Source organism: Ahaetulla prasina, chromosome 11, assembly GCF_028640845.1.
Source record: "Ahaetulla prasina isolate Xishuangbanna chromosome 11, ASM2864084v1, whole genome shotgun sequence".
In the NCBI taxonomy this organism is placed as follows: domain Eukaryota; kingdom Metazoa; phylum Chordata; class Lepidosauria; order Squamata; family Colubridae; genus Ahaetulla; species Ahaetulla prasina.
Genome location: NC_080549.1, coordinates 23,927,160 through 23,950,804, shown reverse-complemented (window position 1 = coordinate 23,950,804; position 23,645 = coordinate 23,927,160). Strand labels below are relative to the sequence as shown.

General features: G+C 42.4%; 1 protein-coding gene across 7 annotated transcripts in view; it reads right to left on the bottom strand.

Moving 5' to 3' along the window:
* The window catches only part of ARHGEF9 (Cdc42 guanine nucleotide exchange factor 9), a 369,419-nt gene that overhangs the window by 91,266 nt on the left and 254,508 nt on the right, over positions 1-23,645 (bottom strand). For all 7 annotated transcript variants that reach the window (XM_058154714.1, XM_058154711.1, XM_058154715.1 and 4 more), the window contains 2 exons: positions 22,617-22,746; positions 5,951-6,082 (listed from right to left, as the gene is read on the bottom strand). In XM_058154714.1, coding sequence (XP_058010697.1) covers positions 5,951-6,082; positions 22,617-22,746 — 262 coding nt within the window. The remainder of the gene's footprint in view (positions 1-5,950; positions 6,083-22,616; positions 22,747-23,645) is intronic.

Below are 23,645 nucleotides of genomic sequence, written 5' to 3'. Positions count from 1 at the left end.
TCTTCAAAGCTGTGAAAAAAACAAGTATGATGGTACTTTGAGATGCCAATGTGACTTCTTTATTAAAAAAGGGATAACTGGCCTCTGTCATCTGTTTTAGTTCTAAGAATGATTTCAGCCCCTGGACAGATATTTTCCCATGACATACTCCCAGCCTGGAGCCAACTGACTTTTGCCAAGCTCAGTATTGCAAGGAATGATTAAAGAAGCTCGAGCCACTCCAACTTCAATCGGGAGTTTGAATACAACAATAAGGAATCTTGGAAATTTCAGTAGGAACTTCAGCTCTCTTCTATTAGTGAATTTACTGAGATGGAATTTCATCTGAGGTAAATATCCTCTTCTTGACCTTTCTGCAACTCAGCCTGAGCTTCCATTTATGAGATAAGCTAGTAATAAATTCCTTTCTTCTGTTGGCTATTGTTGGCCTTCCTTCCTCCCTTCCTTTCTTCCTTCCATCTCTTTTTATCTTTTACTTCCTTCTTTCCATCTCTTTATCCTTCTTTCCTCCCTCCCTCTTCAAATCACTCATGGCTTCTGGCAACTGCCTGGATTAGTCCCTGCAATTTTCTTGGCAAAATTTTCAGAAGTGGTTTGCCATGGCCTCCTTCTAGTCCTCTAGGCAGGACTAGAACTCCTGGTCTCCCAGTTTTTAGCCCAGTGCCTTTAACCACTGTTTCAAACTGGCTTTTGGGTTTCTTGTTTTCTCTCATAATCTCTCAAACCTACCACTGCTTTCATTTGATTCTCATGCTCTGATTAATGCTGATCTGTGATATTATTATGTCAAGGTATCATAGTGCAACACCTGACCTAGGTACTGTAACAGCTGAGTTAGAAACTGAAATAGGGGCAGATGCTTCTACATCACCCTTGTCTTTATTTTAGCTATCGGTTCACTCTATCACACTACCCACTGTCGGTCTAAACAAGAGGACACCTTTAATGAATTCTAAAATTTTGACCTGTGCAATTTGTTACAATCTGCATTTCCTCTGTATCTTTATTCCCCTTTAAGCTGCAATCATATTGATGTATGGACCCAGCTCTAGAGATTCATAGCAACACTACATAAAATAGATTTTACCAAGTCTGATTTTATTCTGTTTTATCGATGCTCCCTTGAAAATTGAAACGGAGAGAAGGCGAAAAATGTAAATACATTTCAGGAATAAAAAGCCCAAGACTAACTGCATGATGCTATGTGAAGATTTAGATCCAAAACACTGGGGAAGTGGCTGAATTCAAAAGCTCCTTCTTTAGCATTTTGAAATGCTAAAAATCAAATACCTAGCCAAAAGGAACTTTTTTACTGATAAACCAGTAAAAATGTCACATCTATTAAAATCACACAAGCTGCTATTACAATGGATTGCAACAAATAGCCCTTGACTTACGACCACAATTGAGCCCAAAATTTATATTGCTAAGTGAGACATTTGTTAAACGAGCTTGGCTCCATTCTCCGACCTTGCTTGTCACTGTTGTTAAGTGAATCACGGCAGCTCTTAAAAGTTAGTAACATGGTTATTAAGCAAATCTGGCTTCCCCGTTGCCTTCGCTTGTCAGAAGGTTGCAAAAGAGGATCACTGAATCTTGCGACCCTGTGACCGTCATAAGTATGAGTCAGTTGCCAAGTGTCTGAACTTTGATCACGTGACCATGGGGATGCTGCAATGGTTGTAAGTGTGAAAAGCGGTCATAAGTCACTTCTTTCAGCGCTGTTGTCACTTTGAACTGTTGTCACTAAATGAACTGTTGTAAGTTGAGGACTACCTGTATTCAGCTTTTCTCTTTGTGTCACGCAGACAGCACATACAAAAGGGTGAATGAGTCACTTGAATGCACTTTTCCTTAGATATGGGGAATCGAACTAGAGACAGAGTGAACTCCAAGGCAATTAACATCAGAGTTAATTGAATAATCAGAAAGGACCAACTTTGGCTTTGTAAACAGAACTACCCAGCTCAGGCCAAGACACTCAGCTTCTGACACAGGATCTTATTCACCACATTACAAAAAAGATTTTGAGATTTTGGAAAAAGTGCAGATGATTAAAGGCCTGGAGACCAAAACGTACGAAGAATGGGTGCAGGAATTGGGTTTGGCTAGTCTAGAGAAAAGGAGGACATAATGGGGTGACATAATACTAATGTTTCAGTATTTGAGAGGCTGCCACAGAGAAGAGGGGGTCAACCTGAAGCACCTGAAAGCAGAAAAAAAGTAATGGATGGAAACTAATCAAGGAGAGAAGCAATCTAGAACCAAGCAGAAATTTCCTGACAGAGAGAACAATTAATCAAACTCACAAAAGAAAAAGAAGATACAGAATATTGTAAGGTCCGGTGTAGAATCCCTGTTCTTTGGTGAGGTCTGGTGTAAGGTCTGGTGTAGATGGTATGAATGGTTAGCAAATAGGAAAGATAAGAACACTGAACAATAGGGTAGAATGTAGATGAAATAAAGGAAGATAGATCATAAAAGTAAAATAAGATAGGATTAAAATATGTATATATAGTAAGAAAGGACCGCTCTGAATAGCTGATAAGAAATAGTGATATATAGATATATAAATGTCATATGTTTGTCTTATGTTTTAATGTGTACAAATAAAAATATATATATAAAAAAGACAACAATTACCGTATATACTCGAATATAAGCCAATCCGAGTATAAGCCGAGGTCCCCAATTTTACCCCAAAAAACTGGGGTAAACTGGGGACTCGAGTATAAGCCGAGGGAGGGAAATGAGGCAGCTACCGGTCAGGGAAAGCCTCCCTCCCTCAGCCGAGAAGGCTGGCGGAGTCCCCCCCCCGCCCTCTCACTGCACCGGCAGGGCTTCCCCGCGCTAATGCAAAAGCCCGCCAAGTTTGCGCCATCCGGTATAATGTGAAAAAAAGAAGAAAAAAAAACTCGAGTATAAGCCGTATATACTCGAGTATAAGCCGAGGGGACGTTTTTCAGCACAAAAAACGTGCTGAAAAACTCGGCTTATACTCGAGTATATACAATTAATCAGTGGAACAGCTTGCCTTCAGAAGTTGTGGGTGCTCCATCAATGGAGGTTTTTAAGAAGAGACTGGAAAGCCATTTGTCTGAAATGGTCGAGGGTCTCCTGCTTGAGCATGGGTTTGGACTAGAAGACCTCCAAGTCCTTTCCAGTTCTATTCTGATTAATTAGGTTGCACCTCCAAGATGGAATCACCAAAGAACAGGGATTCAAGGCGATCCACAAAAGGCATTATTTCTTTCGGCCCCATTTGGATTACCTGATGAGATGAGGGATAGACTTAATGTATCCTCATATGACCTGCTGTCAATGAAATCACAGTTCATTCCTCCACTGCTAAAGAACAAATCTAGAAATGAATCACATAGATTTGATTTCATCTATACAAATTTGAAAGCCCTTCAAGAAAAAACAACTCAAGTGCAAGGGAAAATTACTCATGGGGGAGACTGATTTTAGGACTAGCTCATCTAAACCCCCCTTCTTCCTTTTAAGGAATCTTTTAAGCTACATATTTATAATAATTTCCCTGGAAATAAATCTAACACTAGACAGATTGACATAAATTGTGGCACTTTCAGCGTCAAAGTTGGAAAGATATTCTTGACACCCGAGGATTTGAGGGTTTTTCTTTTTAAAAAATAGTCTATATCTTCTAGCTTTTGAGTACAATTTCTTGTGATGATAATGTCTGCTGTACATTTCCCAATACTACTATTGCAACTTTTACTGTAAATTTCCAAATGCTCTTATTATACCCAGGGATGAGATTCAGCCGGTTCAGACCAGTTCAGGCGAACTGGTAATTGTGACCTGCGGGTGGGCCCGCGCATCCGCCCAGGTGCTATGCCACCCTATTTAGCTGTGTTTTTTAAGCTGTGTGTATGTGTGCAAGTGTACCTGTGAGCAAAGCGCATGCGTAGAAGGCCACATGTGCAAGCAAAGCAACCACACGCTTACATTTTCAGTGCTGGGGCGAACCAGTTGTTAAATTATGTGAAGCCCACCTCTGATTATACCTTTAAAGGACATGTTGTGTCACAATCGTGCAATGACAGAGCAATGGAGAGAGAAGACGCTGTTATCTACCAGCTAAAATTTTAAGACATGCAAGAATCTAACCAAGCGTTTCCTAATTGTTGAACGTTTTAGTTTGTATCTGACATTCATGCATTCCATTTCTTCCTTCCTTTCTTTTTTTGCTGGAGAAAGTGGCTTGTGAGAGTAAATAAGCAGCCAATGTGTAGTGGCGCATTTTCCTTTATCACTTTCAATGAATGTGTGCTTCAGACATACTGTATCTCTGAAAGGAAGACTGGACACGTTTGTCCATCACTGCCTTGCTGTAGCGAAGGGACGTGGACAGCTCAAAGAAACTATGAGCTAAGCTGTGCAGAGACACCCAAGATGGACAGGTCATAGTGGAGAGTTCTGACAAAAGGTAATCCTCTAGAGAAGGAAATGGCAACCCACTCTGGCATCTTTGCCAAGAAAACCTCATGGCCAGTACCAAAAGGCTAAAAGACATGATGCCCGAAGATGAGCCCATCAAGTCAGAAGGTGTCCAATAGCTCTAGGAGACAGTGGAGGTCAGGGGAGCCTGGCATGCAATGGTCCACGGGGTCGTGAAGAATCAGAAATGACTTAGCAACTGATCAACAAGAAGGAAGTCTTTGGTCTTTGATCTAAGATGGGTGACTATCTTTTTGGAGAAGGAAAGCACTTTATTAAAAAAATCCCAAGATCACAGCAGGTGGTATAAGGCCACCATAACATCACCCCTGTTGTGTCTTGCCCGCCCTCAGAGCAGCCGGGGCCTTCTTACCTGCTCCCGAACACTGAGGAATGTATGCCTCCCGGTCCCAGTCCTGGCTCCATGCCCACACAAACTGCAGAAGAAGGAGAATCTCCCTGCCCCAACCCTGACTCCATGCCCAGGCAAACGGAGCAGCTAGACCCCTACCCCTCCTCCACAGCATGTGAGCCTGAGGAGGGTTTATTCCCAACAGCTGCTGATTGGTGTGACCCTCGCATCAGAAGATTGGATAGGCGGAGGCAACAGAAGGAAGGGAGGGGCAGGCCTTAATGAGTGCTGAGTCATGGAGCCACACCCCATGGCCTATATAAAGGATCTGTTTTCTGGCAGTCTCTGAGTCAGGCAAAAGTCGAACTTATCTTGCTGAAGTCACTTACTGGTCTCCTGCCTGCTCTGAGGACTTTGCTAGGACTTTGGGCAGAGCTGCAGAGGCAAGCCTGATTCGGATTTCCCTGACCCAGCCGTCAGCGGAGAAGTGGGACACGACAACCCCACTAATTCATATCATGTTTGGAGAAGGGGAATTAGCCTGCAAGGGATTGACTATTTGGGCAAGGACCATTTGTAATAGTATGTGAGAATGACGGTAGGGGACAAGGCCATGGCTCAGAGCTGCATAACAGGCAAAGAAAGCAACTCAGAAAGAAATCTCAGTAACTTCTCAGGCTGTAAAAGAGACGGGGGAAGATTTATACTTTCAGGCTTGCAAGATTCTTTTAATGTAGCCTTACAATAAATTAGAATCAACTCAGCTGGTCACGTTTCCTGTCTACTCCACCTGGGGAGGCTGAACCAATTCAGTGGCTCAAGATGTATATAAGAATATAAGACACAATATAAGAAAAAATCTTGAGACTTTGCAGAGAAGAGCAATGGAGATCAATGGAGCTTTTCAAGAAGAGATTGGACAGCCATTTGTCTGAAATAGTATAGGGTCTCCTGCTTGAGCAGAGGGGGTTGGACTAGAAGACCTCCAAGGTCCTTTCCAATTCTGATGTTCTGTTAAGTCAGCTGCAAAATGGGTGTTGCAGGACCCAGTACAATTTAGGGATACAGGTTGACTTTCCCTGCCTTAAACCCAAATTTACTGTTCATCCAGAAGAGACTCATAAATGTCCTTACCTTTTTGCAAAGAACCATCTGGTGATCAAAAAGGAAGAAGACCCGCTGCTGGCTTCGTCCGTAAGGCTGATAGATCCACGACATCTCTCCCGTGTAGATCAACTCAGAGCTGCGATCCAAAATGTCCTCTCCCTGAAATGAAAGGAGAGCTAAACACCCCACAGAGGATATGACTGTCCCCGTTCGAGTTTGTCTTTCTTCTTGTAAAAAGTAAGATATCAGATTGGCTGAAAACCTAACATCAGAGCAAAGAGACTTGAAGGTTCCTACGTTTAGGTTAGCTTTATTCAGAACTGGCCTCTCTTTCTTAGCTACATACACAACGTTTTCTAGAATAGATTAGAAAGTTAAAGAGACTCAGCAATTAAACTCAATAATTGACTCATTTTATTTTGTTACCTGGGCCTATATGATGCTCTAATCATAGCTGAATTTATATAGCATTAAATAAAATGAGGTTTATTCTTCATTCAATTTCTTACTACCTAACAGGCCTAGAATTCCGGTGTGTTTCCCCTACCAAAATCCTAACCAAGTTTGGCTTATGAGATCAGCCAAGGTTAGCAAGGTGCTGCTGCTTGCTAAGCATATTTTCACCTCTACAAAGGCTTTCTCGTTTTGAGATGCTGAACTGTGCAATTGTTCTCCTCTGTAAAGGTACAATTGTATCCATGAACATATCACTTCATGGTTTTGTTTACTCACCCCTACTTTTTTTTTTTTTTTTTTTTTTTTTTACATTTATACCCCACCCTTCTCCGAAGACTCAGGGCGGCTTACAATGTATAGGGCAATAGTCTCATTCTATTTGTATATATTTACAAAGTCAACTTATTGCCCCCCCAACAATCTGGGTCCTCATTTTACCTACCTTATAAAGGATGGAAGGCTGAGTCAACCTTGGGCCGGGCTCGAACCTGCAGTAATTGCAGGCTTTGTGTTCTTAATAACAGGCCTTACCAGGCAGAGCTAAACCTATCTAATCCTATCTTACATTTCCTTCCCCTAAAAGAAGCCATGTAAAATACTAGCTGACTTCTTTCTCAAGTTTTGCTAGCCATAATCACAAATCTACAAGTGTTGTAGCTTCTGGGTCTTTTCCAAGGGTTATTTTGCAATGCAGCAACATTCTGAGTGTATCTTGCAAATGAGCCTTTGCAGCCCGTATTTGTCCAATACCGGTAGTCCTCGAGTTACAACAGTCCTAGTGACTGTTTAAAGTTACAACAGCACTGATAAAAGTGACTTATGACCTTTTTCACGCTTACAACCGTTGCAGTGTCCTCATGGTCACATGATCAAAATTGAGATGCTTGGCAACTGGTTCATACTTATGACGGTTGCAGTGTCCTGGGGCCACGTGATCTCCTTTTGTGACTTTATGACAAGCAAAGTCAATGGGGAAGCCAGAGTCACTTAATAACTGAGTTACTAATTTAACAACTTCAGTGGTTCACTTAACAAATGTGATAAGAAAGGTCATAAAATGGAGCAAAATTCACTTAATAACAAATGTCTCACTTAGCAACATAAATGTTGGTTTCAATTAGGGTCACAAGTCAAGGACTACCTATCATGCACCCCAAAACTTCCTCATTTGCCCTGGTACCATTCAGAAGACCTTGCATAGCATCTTGAGAACTTTGGAAAAAGTTTCCGTCTGCATTTTCATATTGAAGTGAGAATGGGGGTGGATATTAAAGATTGGAGCAGGCTCCGGTTCTATGGGAGATTTTTGATTCTGAACCTCTAAATAGTCTGTAATTTCTCTACAATCTTCCATCAATAAGCTGCTTTTTCATTTTCCCATTTTCTCCTTCACTTTATGAAAAAGTTCCCTTGAAAAGTTCACAGCAGAATTTGGTTTAAGATCCTTTGACTCGGCTGTAATTTTTACAAAAAAACCACTTCTAGTTTCAAAAGAGAGGCTCCTCCAGGGAGCAGGGGTCTAATGCATTCATGGGTCATTGAGGTTGCGTTGTTGTTGAAAATAAAGGGGGAAAAATGCTAAAAATAGAATATTGGCTGTGATGCTCCAGGAACAATAAGCAACAAAAAAAGCCTAAGGGTATAAAAATTCTCCTTAAATATGTCCGCTGGATTAAGAGCGATCAGCATTTGGTAAAAGCCATTGTAATATAACGCATGTCATGAGAAATTATGTCATATTGTATTGTATATCATGTGTAATGACACAATGCACATGATGTCACCTGCCTCCCACAGATGCCCAAAAATAAAGACTTTATAAGAGGAATGTAACAACATATTCAAATATACTGCACATACCTACATACATATAAAGTCCTTGACTTAAGACCACAACTGAACCCAAAATTTCTGTTGTGAGACATTTGTTAAGTGTGTTTTGTCCCATATTATGACATTTCTTGCTATGGTTGTTAAGTGAATCATTGCAGTTGACAAATTAGTAATCCAGTTGTTAAGCGAATCGGGCTATCAAAAGGTAGCAAAAGGTGACATGACCTTAGGACACAGCAACGGTCATAAATATGTACCAGTTGCCAAGCATCTGAATTTTGATCACATGATCATGGAGATGCTGAAAAGGTCATAACTGAAAATGTGAATAAGTTACATTTTTCAGAGCCGTCGTAAGTTTAAACAATCACTAAATGAACTGTTGAAAGATGTGGGCTATCTGTAAACATACATACATACATACATACATGCATACACTGTATATATACTCTGTGTGTGTGTAGAGAGAGAGAAAGACAGACAGAGAGAGTACAGTGAACTATGTAACTTTAAGATATGTGTCAAGTTTACACACACACAAACACTTCTAGTATCTGATTACAAATAAATACACTGCCAACTGATGTATAAAATCCCTTCTCACTACTATGAGTGGTCCGTGTCTTCCTCCATGTCAAGATCTCTACCAGAAGTTTGTGGGTTCTGTGCAGGATCTTGTTGTGTCCCACTCCTCCGCTGACGGCCAGGTCAGGGAAATCCAAATCAGGCTTGCCTCTGCAGCTTTGCCCAAAGTCCTAGCAAAGTCCTCAGAGCAAGCAGGAGACCAGAAAGTGACTTCAGCAAGATGTTCGACTTTGCCTGACTCAGAGACTGCCAGAAAGCAGATCCTTTATATAGGCCATGGGGTGTGGCTCCATGACTCAGCACTCATTAAGGCCTGCCCCTCCCTTCCTTCTGTTGCCTCCGCCTATCCAGTCTTCTGATGCGAGGGTCACTCCAATCAGCAGCTGTTGGAAATAAACTTTCCTCAGGCTCACATGCTGTGGAGGAGGGGGAGGGGTCTAGCTGCTCCGTTTGCCTGGGCATGGAGCCAGGGCTGGGGCCGGGGGATGCTCCCTCCTCTGCAGCCTGCTTGGGCATGGAGCCAGGGCTGGGACCGGGAGGTGCCCCCTCCTCTGCAGCTTGTCTGGGCATGGAGCCAGGGCTGGGGCCGGGGGGTGCTCCCTCCTCTGCAGCCTGCTTGGGCATGGAGCCAGGGCTGGGGCCGGGAGATGCCCCCTCCTCAGCCTGTCTGGGCATGGAGCCAGGGCTGGGGCCGAGGACATTCTTCAGCGTTCGGAAGCAGATAAGCAGACCCCGGCTGCGGTGAGAGCGGGCAAGACACAACAGATCTTCACTGTTCCTAGCACTGAACTCTTCTGGACAGAGAGTTCTGATGTTGTTCCTGGGATCTGTTGGAGCCCCTCTTCCAGCTTAGGAGCCAAGCCCCGAGTGCTCCACCTACTGCTTTGACCTTTACTTTCCATATCATCTCCAAGCTCTTCCTTCATGTCCTGTACTTTTCCAGCTTCTCATACTTCTTCTGCCATGATGTTCTTTGTGATTGACAGTACCTGCCTGTCCATCTGGATCTGGAAATTCCACAGGATCATAGCCCTCTTATTCTTCACCACCTTCTGTGGGGGTCTCCCATCCAGATCTGGAGGGAGTCTAGCCCATACATTGTGTAGATATTCCCATCCACATTACTAGCTACTTGATTGTGCTGTCCAATGTATACCAGCATCTTACACCTGCCACTATGTGTTGGACTGTCTCTTTGCAAAGTATGCCCCTCAGGTCCCATCTAGTGCAGTAGATCCCTGTTTCAACACACACACACACACACACACACACACACACACTGTAAATAGATACCATGTGTATGACACTCCCAGAAACATTCTCCAAATGAAGCAGGTACAAGACACTGATGGCATTATCATGCAAATCATGACATCTGCATTCACTGTAATGAATTTTTACACCAGACATTTCCTCATTTATCAGAATGATTGGATTGATGCCATTTACTAAACTAGGTTAAAATCAGTTTGTTTCGCAGTGTTTGGGGCAGGGGGGCTGTACTTATTGTTTTAAGTTGTTTAAATCAAGCCCCCGTAACAAGCTATAATAATATTTATCTGTCTTGGGTATAACCTATTATATGAATATAGCAATTATGCATGCATAATCCCAATTTAGGATTTAGCAAGCCAAGGAACTTGGCCATCAATGAAACCAAACCTGTTTATAGCAATAGCACTTAGATTTATATACCGCTTCATAGTGTTTTACGGCCCTCTCTAAGTTGTTTACAGAGTCAGCATTTCCTAGGACCTCGGAAGGATGGAAGGCTAAGTCAACCTTGAGCTGGTCAGAATCGAACTGTTGACAGTGGAATGCAGAGTTAGCCTGCAATACTATATTCTAACACTGTACCACCACAGTTCCTTTTATGGTCCAATTACATGGCCAGATGTAACCTGACTACCACATTGTCTAACCTTGTCCCAGTTTATGACCCTGAGGACACTGGGGGGGAAAGTAACAGAATTGCTGTTAGTCAGACGGGCAGCATTTAAATTAAATAAAGAAAAATAAAATCACCTAGTGAACCGATGTCTAGTAAGCCATTCAAGCCATCTAACAATTTTTTTTCAAATTTTGAAAGCATCTAAAGATCGTCTTCTACTTTATGAATGGTTATAGATATAGTTAAATCTTCAGAGAGTGGGATAAGGGAGCCTTCATAAGGCAAACTACGTTGCTGACACAACTCTACCAAAATGATCTGTCCAAGGTGCTGAAAAGCTCTGTAGTCTCTTATAGTTGGATCTCACTTTGTCTTTTAGTTCCATCGTATCTTTTGAGCTGACTTAATATAGGAACCAAATTCACACCAGAGGTGATTTATTTGACTTTCAAGACAGTTTTAATTCACAATTACGTGAATTAAAGGCAGCTCTGCTAAGCCCCTAAAAGAAGGAGACAATCCAGTCCTCACTGCTTGTTTTTCAGTATCTTTTAAATAAAGACTCTCATGCAGTGTTTCAGAAGCTAGAGATAACCAGAGTTCATTTAAGGACAAACAGAAGGCAGAAGAATCTGGATTGTCCATTTATTTAAGAGAACTGCTCATCTTATGTGCCATAACTCTGGGCAGCTCACAGCAGCAGTGATAAGAACATTAAAAAACAAAGCTAATACAAAACAACATTCCTAAATAAATAAAAACAAAAAACCAACTCCTAGGCTCTAAATTAACACTCCCCAATAGCTAAAAAAATATCACAGTCACTGAGCTCCAGCCTTACCTAATCCCAACGCCTATGGATTGGACTGGCAGCCAGTACAATTCAACAGCAGCAAGCTGCTGCATTCTGGACCAGTTGTAATTTCTGGATGGTCTTCAAGGTAGAGCATATTTCAGTAATGCAACCAGGAAGTCATCAAGGCATGAATGACAATGAACAAGGCCTCCCTATCCAGAAATGGGCACAACTGGTACACAAGATAGATCTGTGTAAAGGTCCACCTAGCTAGGATAGCTACCTGTTTCTTCAACAAGAGTAGTGAATTCATGGGGACCCTAAATTGCATACCAAGTTCAAGGGAGTCAGAGGTGAATCTCTCAGGATCAAGGGATACCAAAAACCCCAAGTCAATCCATCAAGTTAGCACTGAGTTCCTCCCATCTTGATTCCCACATCCTCTAGACCAGTGGTCCCCAACCTTTCCACCTTGGTGACCCAGCGCGGAGCAAGAGGGAGGCATGCAAGTAATAGCCGCATGTGTGTCCACACAGCTCCATTGGAATGATCAGCAGGCACACGTGCCCTCCACTCACAAATGGAGCTTTGCACATGAATGGAGGGTGCTTGCGCTCATATGCGAAGCTCCATTTGCTCAAATGGAGTTTTGCACGCACTTGCCCGCCGCTTGTGCAAGTAGAGCTTTGCGCACATGCTTGCCCATGGCTGATGTGGCCACTAGTAGGGCGTGGCCTGGGACTCTCTGCTCTAGATCTGAACATCTGAAAAGCAACGCCTGCCTGGCCAGGGGTGGAGATGTGCTAGTGTGCATCATGCAGATGATACTAGTGCTGCATCCCATCCTGCCAAATGATCTCACCCGAAACTTTCAGGTAGATGTTAAAGAAGAGCAACGAGAGACCCAAATACTGAGGTACCACACAGAAGAAGGTCTAAGGTTGGACCTCTCCTCTTCTCCCACACTAACATTCACTGGAATTAGCCATGAAGGAAGGAGGAAAAAACACTGCAAAACAGAATCCTCTCCTCTCAGTCTCTGAAGCTGCTCCCGAAGAATCCATGGTCCTTGGAATCAAAAGCTGCCAGAAGATCCAGTCCATCCCCATCCAAAGTTCATCTCCAAGAACAACCAATTTAGAAGCAAGCCGCTAAAATCCCCAGTACTTTATCTCCTTGACCCAGATATCAGATGCTATGTAAAATCTCCTTTTTTCCCTAGGGAAGCAGTATTTAAAAAGTCCTGGATTCTTTCAACGCCACCATAAAGGAAACCTGAGAATGCTGCTGGGATGGTGACGCAGTTAAAGATTATTATTAGTGGTAGTGAATGGCAAAATCCCACTGACTCCACAGCAGTGATGAATATGCAGATGTCTACATCTAAGAATAACTTTCCCTAATGCAGTGCCAAGTAGATGCGTGTGGCCCTCGGGGATAACTGCTAGAGAAAAACAAGAATACACAGAAGAAAATGATATAATCTTGACTTCGGGCATTTCATTGTGACGGAGGAAGAAATTGGCATGTCTGCAATGGTTGGTAATCAACAGTCCAATGCTGTGGGGTCAGTGGTGCCCTCTCAGCTTGGTTGTTTTCTTGCAGACGTTTCATTACCAAACTAGGTAACATCATCAGTGTTAAAAGAAAGTGGTGTTTGCTCTCATTTTATATACTAGTGGCTAGCCTTGTTAAAAGAACAAGTTATCTCGGGGGCAATGAATCACCTGTAGCCCTTAAACAGATGCATCTAAATCTTGCATAATTTCAGATGGATCATCTGTGTCTGAAGAGCAAGGCTCATCCTCCTTGAAGCAATATCTTCCTTGGACATCAAAGAAGAGACTCAGAGATCAAGTTCAAAGAGGCTCTGAAGATTAACAACTTTGCTGAGGGCAACTGTCCACCTTCAAGCCACCTAGTGATCACAAACCATCCACTCAAGACAGACACCATGGTGGTATTAATATAATTTAACTCTGGTACCTTGCTGATAATAAATTCTTATTCATGCCCAATGAGACAGAAAGCCCAGATTACTGAACTGAACAGGAAACATCTGCTACTGATCTAATGTTGATGAATCCAAATGCTTCTGTAGTCCTGGGAGGGGGCCTCAATAGCTATTGGGCCCTAACAACTACATCCTATACGCAAAGCCTAAAGGTCCCCCCGCAACCTGAAGATAATGGATGTCTTCTCACCTGTTGCTCAGAGGATCAAAATTAAGCTTTGCAGGCTTCTGTCTGGCTCAGCCTTTAGACTAAACCTCCACCTTCTAAATGGGCCTCTTGAAAGTGACCTTCCAACCAAACCCACCTAGCTCGCTCCAGAATGAGTACAAATGACTATGTAATCATTGACAGTGAGAATGATTACTTAATAGAACAACTTGATTCCCTTAACTATGGATACTCCATCAATGGTAGTTTTCAAGATTGTCCATGTCAGATGCAGAAGACCAGGTCCACATGTGAATTAACATGCTGTGGCGTGGCAGCTACCCCAATACCTGGATGAAGCTGTCTATCTAGACCCGTTCCAGTCCGGCTTCCGACCCGGATACAGCACAGAGACAGCTTTGGTCGCGTTGGTGGATGATCTCTGGAGGGCCAGGGACAGGGGTTATTCCTCTGCCCTGGTCCTATTAGATCTCTCAGCGGCTTTTGATACCATTGACCATGGTATCTTGCTGCGCCGGTTGGGGGGATTGGGAGTGGGAGGCACCGTGTATCGGTGGTTCTCCTCCTATCTCTCCGACCAGTCGCAGACGGTGTTGACAGGGGGGCAGAGGTCGGCCGCGAGGTGCCTCACTTGTGGGGTACCGCAGGGGTCGATTCTTTCGCCCCTTCTGTTCAACATCTATATGAAGCCGTTGGGTGAGATCATCAGTGGCTTTGGGGTGAGATACCAGCTGTACGCTGATGATACTCAGCTGTACTTTTCCACTCTGGGTCACCCCAATGAAGCTGTTGAAGTGCTGTCCCGGTGTTTGGAAGCCATACGGGTCTGGATGGGGAGAAACAGGCTCAAGCTTAATCCCTCCAAGACGGAGTGGCTGTGGATGCCGGCACCCCGATTCAGTCAGCTGCAGTTGCAGCTGACTGTTGGAGGCGACTGTTGGAGGAAGGGTGCGCAACTTAGGTGTTCTCCTGGATGAACGGCTGTCATTTGAAGATCATTTGATGGCCGTCTCCAGGAGGGCCTTCCACCAGGTTCGCCTGGTTCGGCAGTTGCGCCCTTTCCTTGATCGGGATGCCTTGTGCACAGTCACTCATGCGCTTGTTACCTCTCGCTTGGATTATTGTAATGCTCTCTACATGGGGCTCCCCTTGAGGTGCACCCGGAGGCTTCAGTTAGTCCAGAATGCAGGTGATAGAGGGAGCTTCGCGTAGCTCCCGTGTAACACCGCTCCTGCGCAGACTGCACTGGCTACCTGTGGCCTTTCAGGTGCACTTTAAGGTTTTGGTCACTACCTTTAAAGCGCTCCATGGCTTAGGGCCTGGGTACTTACGGGACCGCCTGCTGTTACCTCATGCCTCCCACCGACCCGTACGCTCTCACAGAGAGGGACCTCTCAGGGTGCCATCCGCCAAGCAATGTCGGCTGGCGGTCCCCAGGGGAAGATCCTTCTCTGTGGGGGCTCCCACCCTCTGGAACGAACTTCCCCCGGGTTTACGCCAAATACCTGACCTTCAGACCTTCCGCCGCGAATTGAAAACACATCTATTTATTTGCGCGGGGCTGTCTTAAATTTTATTGGTTTTAAATTTCTATTATTAATTTTAAGGGGTTTTTTAGTTTTATATATTTTAAAGTTTTTAGGCCAACTATATAGTAAGTTTTTTAATTTGTATTTTAATTGTATATTGTACCGTTTTGTTTTACCTTGGCTGTACACCGCCCTGAGTCCTTCGGGAGAAGGGCGGTATAAAAATCGAATAAATAATAATAATAAAATAAAATAATAATAAATTGGTTTATTGCTAAAAACCTCCCCACAGGAATAATCTTCTCATCCAGTGGTCAGCCCCTGCTTGGAGCTAGATAAGGGTGAATGGAATTCAAGGGGTGGTAGTGGTCTTAGTCCACTTACTGTATAATAATGTAGGGATTCTAGGATAATCCGAATTTAACTCTGCTCCAGACTCTTCCACTACTTCTCTTATAGTCTGGGACAGTTTAAGGGCTTTTGCCTTGGACAGGAGATTGGAATTGAAGCCCTCCAAGGTCTTCTAATTATAATTATACTCTTATAATTCAATGACTATACAATCATCTCTAGAGGTCTTTCTCTTGATCACAAACCCCTAATTTTTCTTGCAGGATTTAAGCACTGGAAATAAGTCTTTCTCACCTCTACAGCCTCAGATAATGATCCAGATGAGGGGAAAAAGAACTCCACAAGAGTGGATTCTCCCAATAAGTGTCATGGATTACCGTGTTTCTTGTGCAAAAAACAACTGCAGAGCTGCTGTGCCTCCTCCTCTGAGGGACCCGGTTGCTTGGAACCAGGCAGCCTTTTTTTGGGTTGTATTATTCTGCAAAGCAAATGTTTTCCATCACTGGAACTCTTGTGAGCTAATGAGTGGCTGATTACTTGATTAACGTTCTGGGGGCAGAAAGAGCAGAATGAAAAGAAGAGGGACAGAGCAACAACCCCTCTCTTTTTCATTCTGCTTCTGGCAGTAGGTTGGGGAGGGGTAGCAAGGCTGTTTTCTCCCTCCCCTCCTTTCCCAGGAGGGGGGGAGGTCCTATCTCATCACGCTTCTTGAGCGTTGAAAAACAGGATGTTGGCTGTGTGTATCACATTTTTATTCACGCTGACCTCTGGATTTAATGATGAGGCATTGCTCTCCCGTATGTTACATAATTAACAGCACAGAGGTTTTCATTAGAGGCGTCACAAATAACTGAAAGAAGTGGGAGACAGAAGCAATTTAAAGGAACAGCACCAATTACATTTCTGTACAGTTAGTCATTTTCCTAGAATCTGATAATACCGGGACCTGCCAAAAAACCACTTAGAGAATGAGAATATAGAAGTGAATTAGGATGTAATACAGAGGGGTCATGTCATACTAATTAGATGTGCTAATCAGAAGGAAGGAACAATGGCCAGCAGAAAAATATCTCAGTGGCTTTCTTACCAAGAAGACTCAACCATGAAAATGAGCATCAGAAGTGGCTAGGAAAATAAGCTTGTAATGTATCTTTGTGTTTCTTTCAGACAACCCGATTCATCAAGGGAAGTGAAAACCTTGGCAACTTTAAGATATATGGAGCTGGACTTCTAGAATGATGGGAGGGGAGCACATAGAAGTTGCCAACATTGAGAACTGCTACTCTAGATGAGAAGACACACATCTGCATTAACAGAGGGATCAAATCAAGAGCAAGAATGAAGTTTTAGTATCACTTTCTAATGCCTTGGTAAGATCACACTTATTTCTACTGCAGAAGTTGGCTAGGCTGAACTTCATTTCCACTCTGGCAATGGACCAACTTAGGGGGGAGCACACCAAACCACTTGGGGCACGCAGCACTGGGCATCATTGTTGCTTGCTGTTTTCCAGCCTTAGGACCAAGAGCCAAACATTCTGCTCGACCCTATGGTTTTGTCCTAAGGAATACATTCCACTGCCCTTGTTGGGAGAGTTCCAACCAAACCTACCAGCAACTTTTATTTTTGTTTTGTTTTGAACCTGAAGGTCTTTCTTTTAGGCCTCTTCTCCCTTTTGCCACCTCGGTCTCTGTTAAAAACTCAATAAGGCTAAGGGAAGATAAAAGTCAGAGCTGGGTTCCCATTCCTGTCTTAGGAAACAGACCCTATCTGGATATCCCAGCTGAAAATTTAATTTTCAAACCCTCAGATTGGGACAATCTTGAACTCCAAGGCCTCTCTCCATACTGAAGTTCACACAAAGAGGTTACATGTCTTGTTCTGACTTCAGATTTTGAACATATTCACAGCCAAAGAGCTGTGAGTTTGGGTGGACATAATAGGGTTATGGTAACCTCAGAATCTGTCCATATGTGGAGCATCAGCAACACAATGGTCTGAAATGGAAGTCAGAGATAAAAATAGGGAAAACTGGCTTCTCAACAAGGGAGCAGGGGAGAGGGAAATGGCTTCCATTCCAGTTTTCTTTCAATTTACTCTATGAAAAGTTTGCCTTTGCCCAGAAGGTTCAGGGTCATCCTGCTACCGAGCAAACAGGATAAGGATGGACTATAAAAAGATAACTCTAAGGAGATTATGGACATCTATCATATGTAGGAAGGTGTAACAGGACAGTAGATGCTTTCATATGGAAACTCAACACAATAGAATGTAGTAAGGAAGTGGATCTCCACCAAGGAGGGCATTTATTCCAGAGGAGGAAGAGGCAGCTCAGCCCAGTAATCATGTGCGAGAGAAAGAGGGTAAAGACAGTCCCTACATAATAGCCCATAGGATATATTGTAAATGCAGATAATGGACTCCTCTGTCTGGCAAGCTTTTGTCTGTGAGTCTGAAACAATAAAGAACTCAGCTTGGAAGAACTGCCATGTGCCATTCTTGATCTGGGGCCCTACACACAATTCCCTAAAAAGACAGAACTGCCATTGCAAGGAGGCAGCTTCCCTGACTGGGTTGCCCCAATCCATTTCCAAGGCAGCTGCTGTCAGTTGGTCCATCCCAGCTGAAAATTACTTATCTCCACTCGCAACTGAACATTTCTTGGAAGCTGCAACTGTACAGCCAACTATGCCCTAAAATTCCAGAGACAAAATTATATTGAACTTTTCCTGTTTCAATGGAGAATTCTGGTTAATCTCATTGCCACTCATTTCCATAATGCAGCTGCTTCTTTTTCTCCCAGAAGTGGCTCTCATTGGTAGCTTTGAATTGTTAAATAAGGCAGGAGAAAGGGGGGTGGGGACATCTCTGCATAGTTGGATGGGTGCCATAGCTCTAAAAACCAACCTCTCACAGTATTAATGATGACGGGACTAAAATAGTTATTGATCCAGCTCAAAGGTCAACTTGCAACTTTCCATCTTCTCATGAATACTAAGTATCTCGTGCTATTCTTTTCTTAACCTAAGATGATATACAGTTGAGAGGTTTTTCTATTGTATTATACTAAAAAAAAGACATTGAGACTCTGGAGAGAATGCAGAGAAGAGCCAGAAGGATGGTTAGGGGCCTGGAGGCTAAAACATACGAAGAACGGTTGCAGGAATTGGGTATGTCTAGTCTAGTGAAAAGAAGGACTAGGGGCAACATGATAGCAGTGATTCAATATTTGAGGGGCTGCCACAAAGAAGGGGGGGTCAAACTATTAATCCTGTCCTTCTCCATTTGTTCTCAAGTTATATATCCATGTATCATGCTCTGGTGAATATTAAAGAATCAACAAGGCTCTTAAAAGACAACAAGCAAGACACCTAGTTAATCTCCATTAAGAAAAGAATTCCTTATTTGCATTAAAACATGCAAAGGAGTAAAGAAAGAACAGAAAGAAAAAATAATTAATCGTGTGTGTCCCCCAAAAACTCCCCCTCCCACCAATTTCAGTTCCTCCCACCAATCCCCATCAATCATATCTCTTAATTTAAATTAAATAATTAATACATGCCAATTAGATGGCCATGCACAACTAACAAATATCCAAATAAAGTATTTATTTCACATTAGTTTTATTTCTGTGTAGAACTTGAACAACAAAGCCACTGCTCTTTTGAAATAAGGAATATCTGAAAGAAAATATTGGAGAATAAGGTTTCACCTTTAAAAAAAACTATTTCAAGAATGCATACATTGGAAAAGATGTTTAGCAAAAGAATATTCTACAATTTGCCAGAGAAGTTGTATTATCTTAGGTTCCTGGCTGATCAAAGCCTGATAAAAATGTGATATTATTTACATATTAGAAGTGCAACAAGAAATAAAACAAAGGCTATTTCATCTCTCTGGAAATGAGACAGCTAATTTTGCCTGACTATAGCATAGCTCTGATATATTCATTAAGCCATTTACTACACTAGCCTTAAGTAAAAATTTGTTGGGGATTGGATTGTGAGAATAAGATGTGATTTAACTCAGCAATTCTTTAATATGAGTTTACCCTCTTTTAATCCTGTCCAGGATTTGTGTTTAAATCACAAAAAGATAGACAATCCAGTCTGGACTAAAATAAGATAAGATAGAGAAGATAATGTTTATTGTGTTTTTTTCTGTGTTCACATAAGCATATATTAAAAATGAAATTCTGATGCCTACTCTCAATACACACCTACACACATAGATATGCTGTGTATATACATACACACATATATGTTTTGAATACATAGCGGAAAAAAGAGACTTGAGCGATAATAGGACTGATACTCTATGGTAGAAAGCTATTCATGGCATAGGGCCGGGTTACTTACGGGACTGTCTGCTGCCTCCGAATGCCTCCCACCGGCCCGTGTGCTCTCACAGGGAGGGACTCCTCAGGGTGCCGTCAGCTAGGCAGTGCCGACTGGCGACGCCCAGGGGAAGGGCCTTTTCTGTGGGGGCTCCCACCCTATGGAACGAGCTTCCCCCAGGACTTCGTCAACTTCCTGACCTTCGGACCTTCCGCCGCGAGCTTAAGACACATCTATTTATCTGCGCAGGACTGGACTAGATTTTTAAATTTTAATTGTTTAAATTTTAGATTTGGTTTTAAACTGGGTTTTATTATTTATATGTCTATTTTAAATATTTGGCCTATTTAATAAGTTTTTTAGATTAATGTTTTACTTTGTATATTTATGTTGTTTTTATATGGCTGTACACCGCCCTGAGTCCCTAGGGAGATAGGGCGGTATAAAAATATGAATAAATAAATAAATAAATAAATAAATAAATAAATAAAATTCCAGAATCTAGCTGCTCTGTGTTGGATACCCTGAAGCCCCCTCCCAGAAGGTAACAAAGAAAACCAGCCATGGAGAAGATGTGTAGACCACAGACCAGACGGGGTCTATGACAATTCCCCAAGGCCAACCCGCCATGGACAACTCACCCCAGCTAACTCACTGCGGGACAAGAGTTACACTAATATCGAAGAAATAGTGAAATAGAATAATTAAAGAAAGGATGCCAAAGGAGGGACAAAATGAAAAGCGAACGACAAAAATTAAAAATTAAAACATATAAAATATATTGGGTTGTCTTGCAGCAAGTTGGCCGTGGCGATTTGTCCCATTCTGTCCCAGACAATCCTGCGGACTCTGGTCAAACAGGGCTTATATGCCATGTCCTGGATAGAAGAAAGTGAACTTCCAATAATCTTTGGAATAAATACTTCGTGTAGAGCTCATAAGAGGCAAGTATATTTCAAACATTAGAAATGTGCCTGCAAATGTTTCAGCTAATGACTTGGCTGAAAGAGAATCACATTAGGAGATTTTTTTTTTTTTTAATATAGAGAAATTGCCCAAATTAGGTGTATCGAGAGAAGAGCGTGGAGATCACATCTCAGCATTTCAGTAGACGAAGATAAGATTTGTGTCCTAAGTTATAAATGGCTAATTGTCTTAATTGCAACAAGAGAACAGTAATATAGAAATCAAGGTAATTAATCACTATGAAGATCAACACATCAGTGGTTCAAGTCACACATCCACAAATGTAGCTTCCGTTAATGTAACAGGTTAGGTTACATTAAATGCTATCACCAGAGACACAAATCCCACGAAAGACAAATGGACAGAAAAGGAGCAGAAAGAGCAAAATTAACTGCTTTATGTAGAGAAAAGAAAATATCCCGTTTTGTCTCTACTTGGAAGCCCTTTCTGTATTTTGTGCTTAAGATAGAAAAAATATATATGAAATTTTGACTTTGGTTTTCCTGATTAAACTAGCTTATTACAAAAATAGCTAGTAGTTATTAAGTTAAAAAAATGAGGCTATATTTTTATTTTACTGCACTGAAACATATTGGAAGTAAATTCTTTTTTGTCTCCTCTCTCACCCATTTTACCTTCTCTTTTTCCATTTTTTCACTATTATTATTTTCATTTCACATTATTATTATTACTATTATTATTATTAATAATAGTAGTAGTAGTAGTAGTAGTAGTAGTAGCAGCAGCAGTAGTAGTAGTAGTAGTAATAGCCCCAATAGTCATACGTGCCTTGGGTGCAATCTCAAAGTATCTGGAGCACCATTTGAATACCATCGGCATCAACAAAATCACCAGCAGACAATTGCAAAAGGCTCTGCGACCACATCATAAATGTGAGTCAGTTGCCAAGCATCTGAATTTTGATCACGTGACTATGGGGATGCTGCAATGGACCTAAGTGTGAAAAATGGTCACAAGTCCTTTTTTCAGTGATGTAACTTTGAACGGTCACTAAATGAACTGTTATAATTCAAGGACTACCTGTATTAATAATAAAAAAAAACCATGGTACACAAGCCACAAAGACGGGCTTCTGAAAAGATGCTCTCAACCAAACTAAACCAAAATAAAATAAATCACTGTAGTCCAATTCTTAGCCTCTCCCCCTGAGAAACAGTTATTAATAGTGTTATGACTAAGACAGCTGACCAGATACAGCTTCTCGGTTCATCTGTCTTCGTGGGAGTGTTGTAGGAATAAAACAAAGAGATCTCTCCTGTTCAGCATTTAATTCCCAAGAAAAGGGAGGCTCTAAATGCAACGGCAATTTAGATAAATATGTGTGAAAGTCCAAGGAAGGAAATAGGAAAAGAACCCTAAGCGTTTTAATCGTAGTAGCTGTAACTAACCAAAGATGGGGCTCATCCAACATCAGCGCATTGCAGGAGTTTCACACGCATCTGCCCAAGTTAACTTAATCACAGTGGACTCAACGGGGAAGGGAGGCCTTGAGCCAAAGAAACCCCTGAGTTTCCTAATGAGCAATGGCCCTCCCTAAACATGTCTACAATGCAGACATCAAAGCAACACGACTTGGAGAGGGTGGGAAAGCCATTCCCTAATGAAAATGCAGGGCATAAATTGTCTATGCAAATAACTACATAAATCCCCAGAGGTCAGTTGTCAGGAAAGGAAAACCTGATCTGCTCTGAAGTCTTGCACTGAGCCACAGGCAGAAGGGAAATACTGGAAGGAGGGTTGCCTACCTCCCAATCGAGGACAGACGCCTGCCACTGAGCGATCTTGTCTATGTTCTCCAGTCTCCTCTTCCGCTCATTGATCTGCTGGGTCACGTTCCTCATGACAGCAAGCGCAGCGGCCACGTACCGGTAATCACTGGGAAGAAAACAGAGGGGGTGGGGGTGGAAGAGCCTGTAAAATCACAGAAGCGATGGAACAATGGAGATGTCACCTGGAAACATGATGAAATGTGCATGGAAAATTGGATCAAACCAGTTAAGTCTAAGGGAGCCATTCTGGTAAGCAGTGGTTCTTTGCTGTCCCCCAAAGAATTTTAGCTACCTAGCCCTTCAACCAGGGGTAAAATCCAGCAGGTTCTGACAGGTTCTGGAGAAGCAGTAGCGGAAATTCTGAGCAGTTCGGAGAACCGGCAAATAAACCTCTGGCTAGCCCCAGAGTGGGATGGGAATGGGGATTTTGCAATATCCTTCCCCTGCCATGCCCACCAAGCCACACCACACCCACCAAGCCACACCCACACAACCTGTAGTGAAAAAAATTGGATTTCACCACTACCTTCAACTACAAAATTAAACCTGATACAACAAGAATGATTAGGGGACTCGAGGCTAAAACATATAAAGAATGGTTACAGGAATTGGCTATGTCTAGCCTAATGAAAAGAAAGTCTAGGGCTGACATGATAGCACAGTTCCAATATTTAAGGGGCTCCTACAAAGACAAGGGGGTCAAACTATTTTCCAAAACATCAAGCGGCAAGACAAGAAACAAGGATGGAAACTAACCAAGGAGGGAAGCAACCTAGAACTAAGGAGAAATTTCCTAGAACAGCTTGACTTCTGATGTGGGTGCTCCATCACTGAAGGCTTTCAAAAAGAGACTGGACAACCATTTATCAGGAATGGTATAGGGTGTCCTGTTCAAGCAGGGGATTAGACTAGAATATCTCCAAGGTCTCAGAAGAGGCCTCCATTATTCTATATTCTACTTTTTTTCATGAGATCTGTGGTCCTTTCTTCATACTATATTGTTGG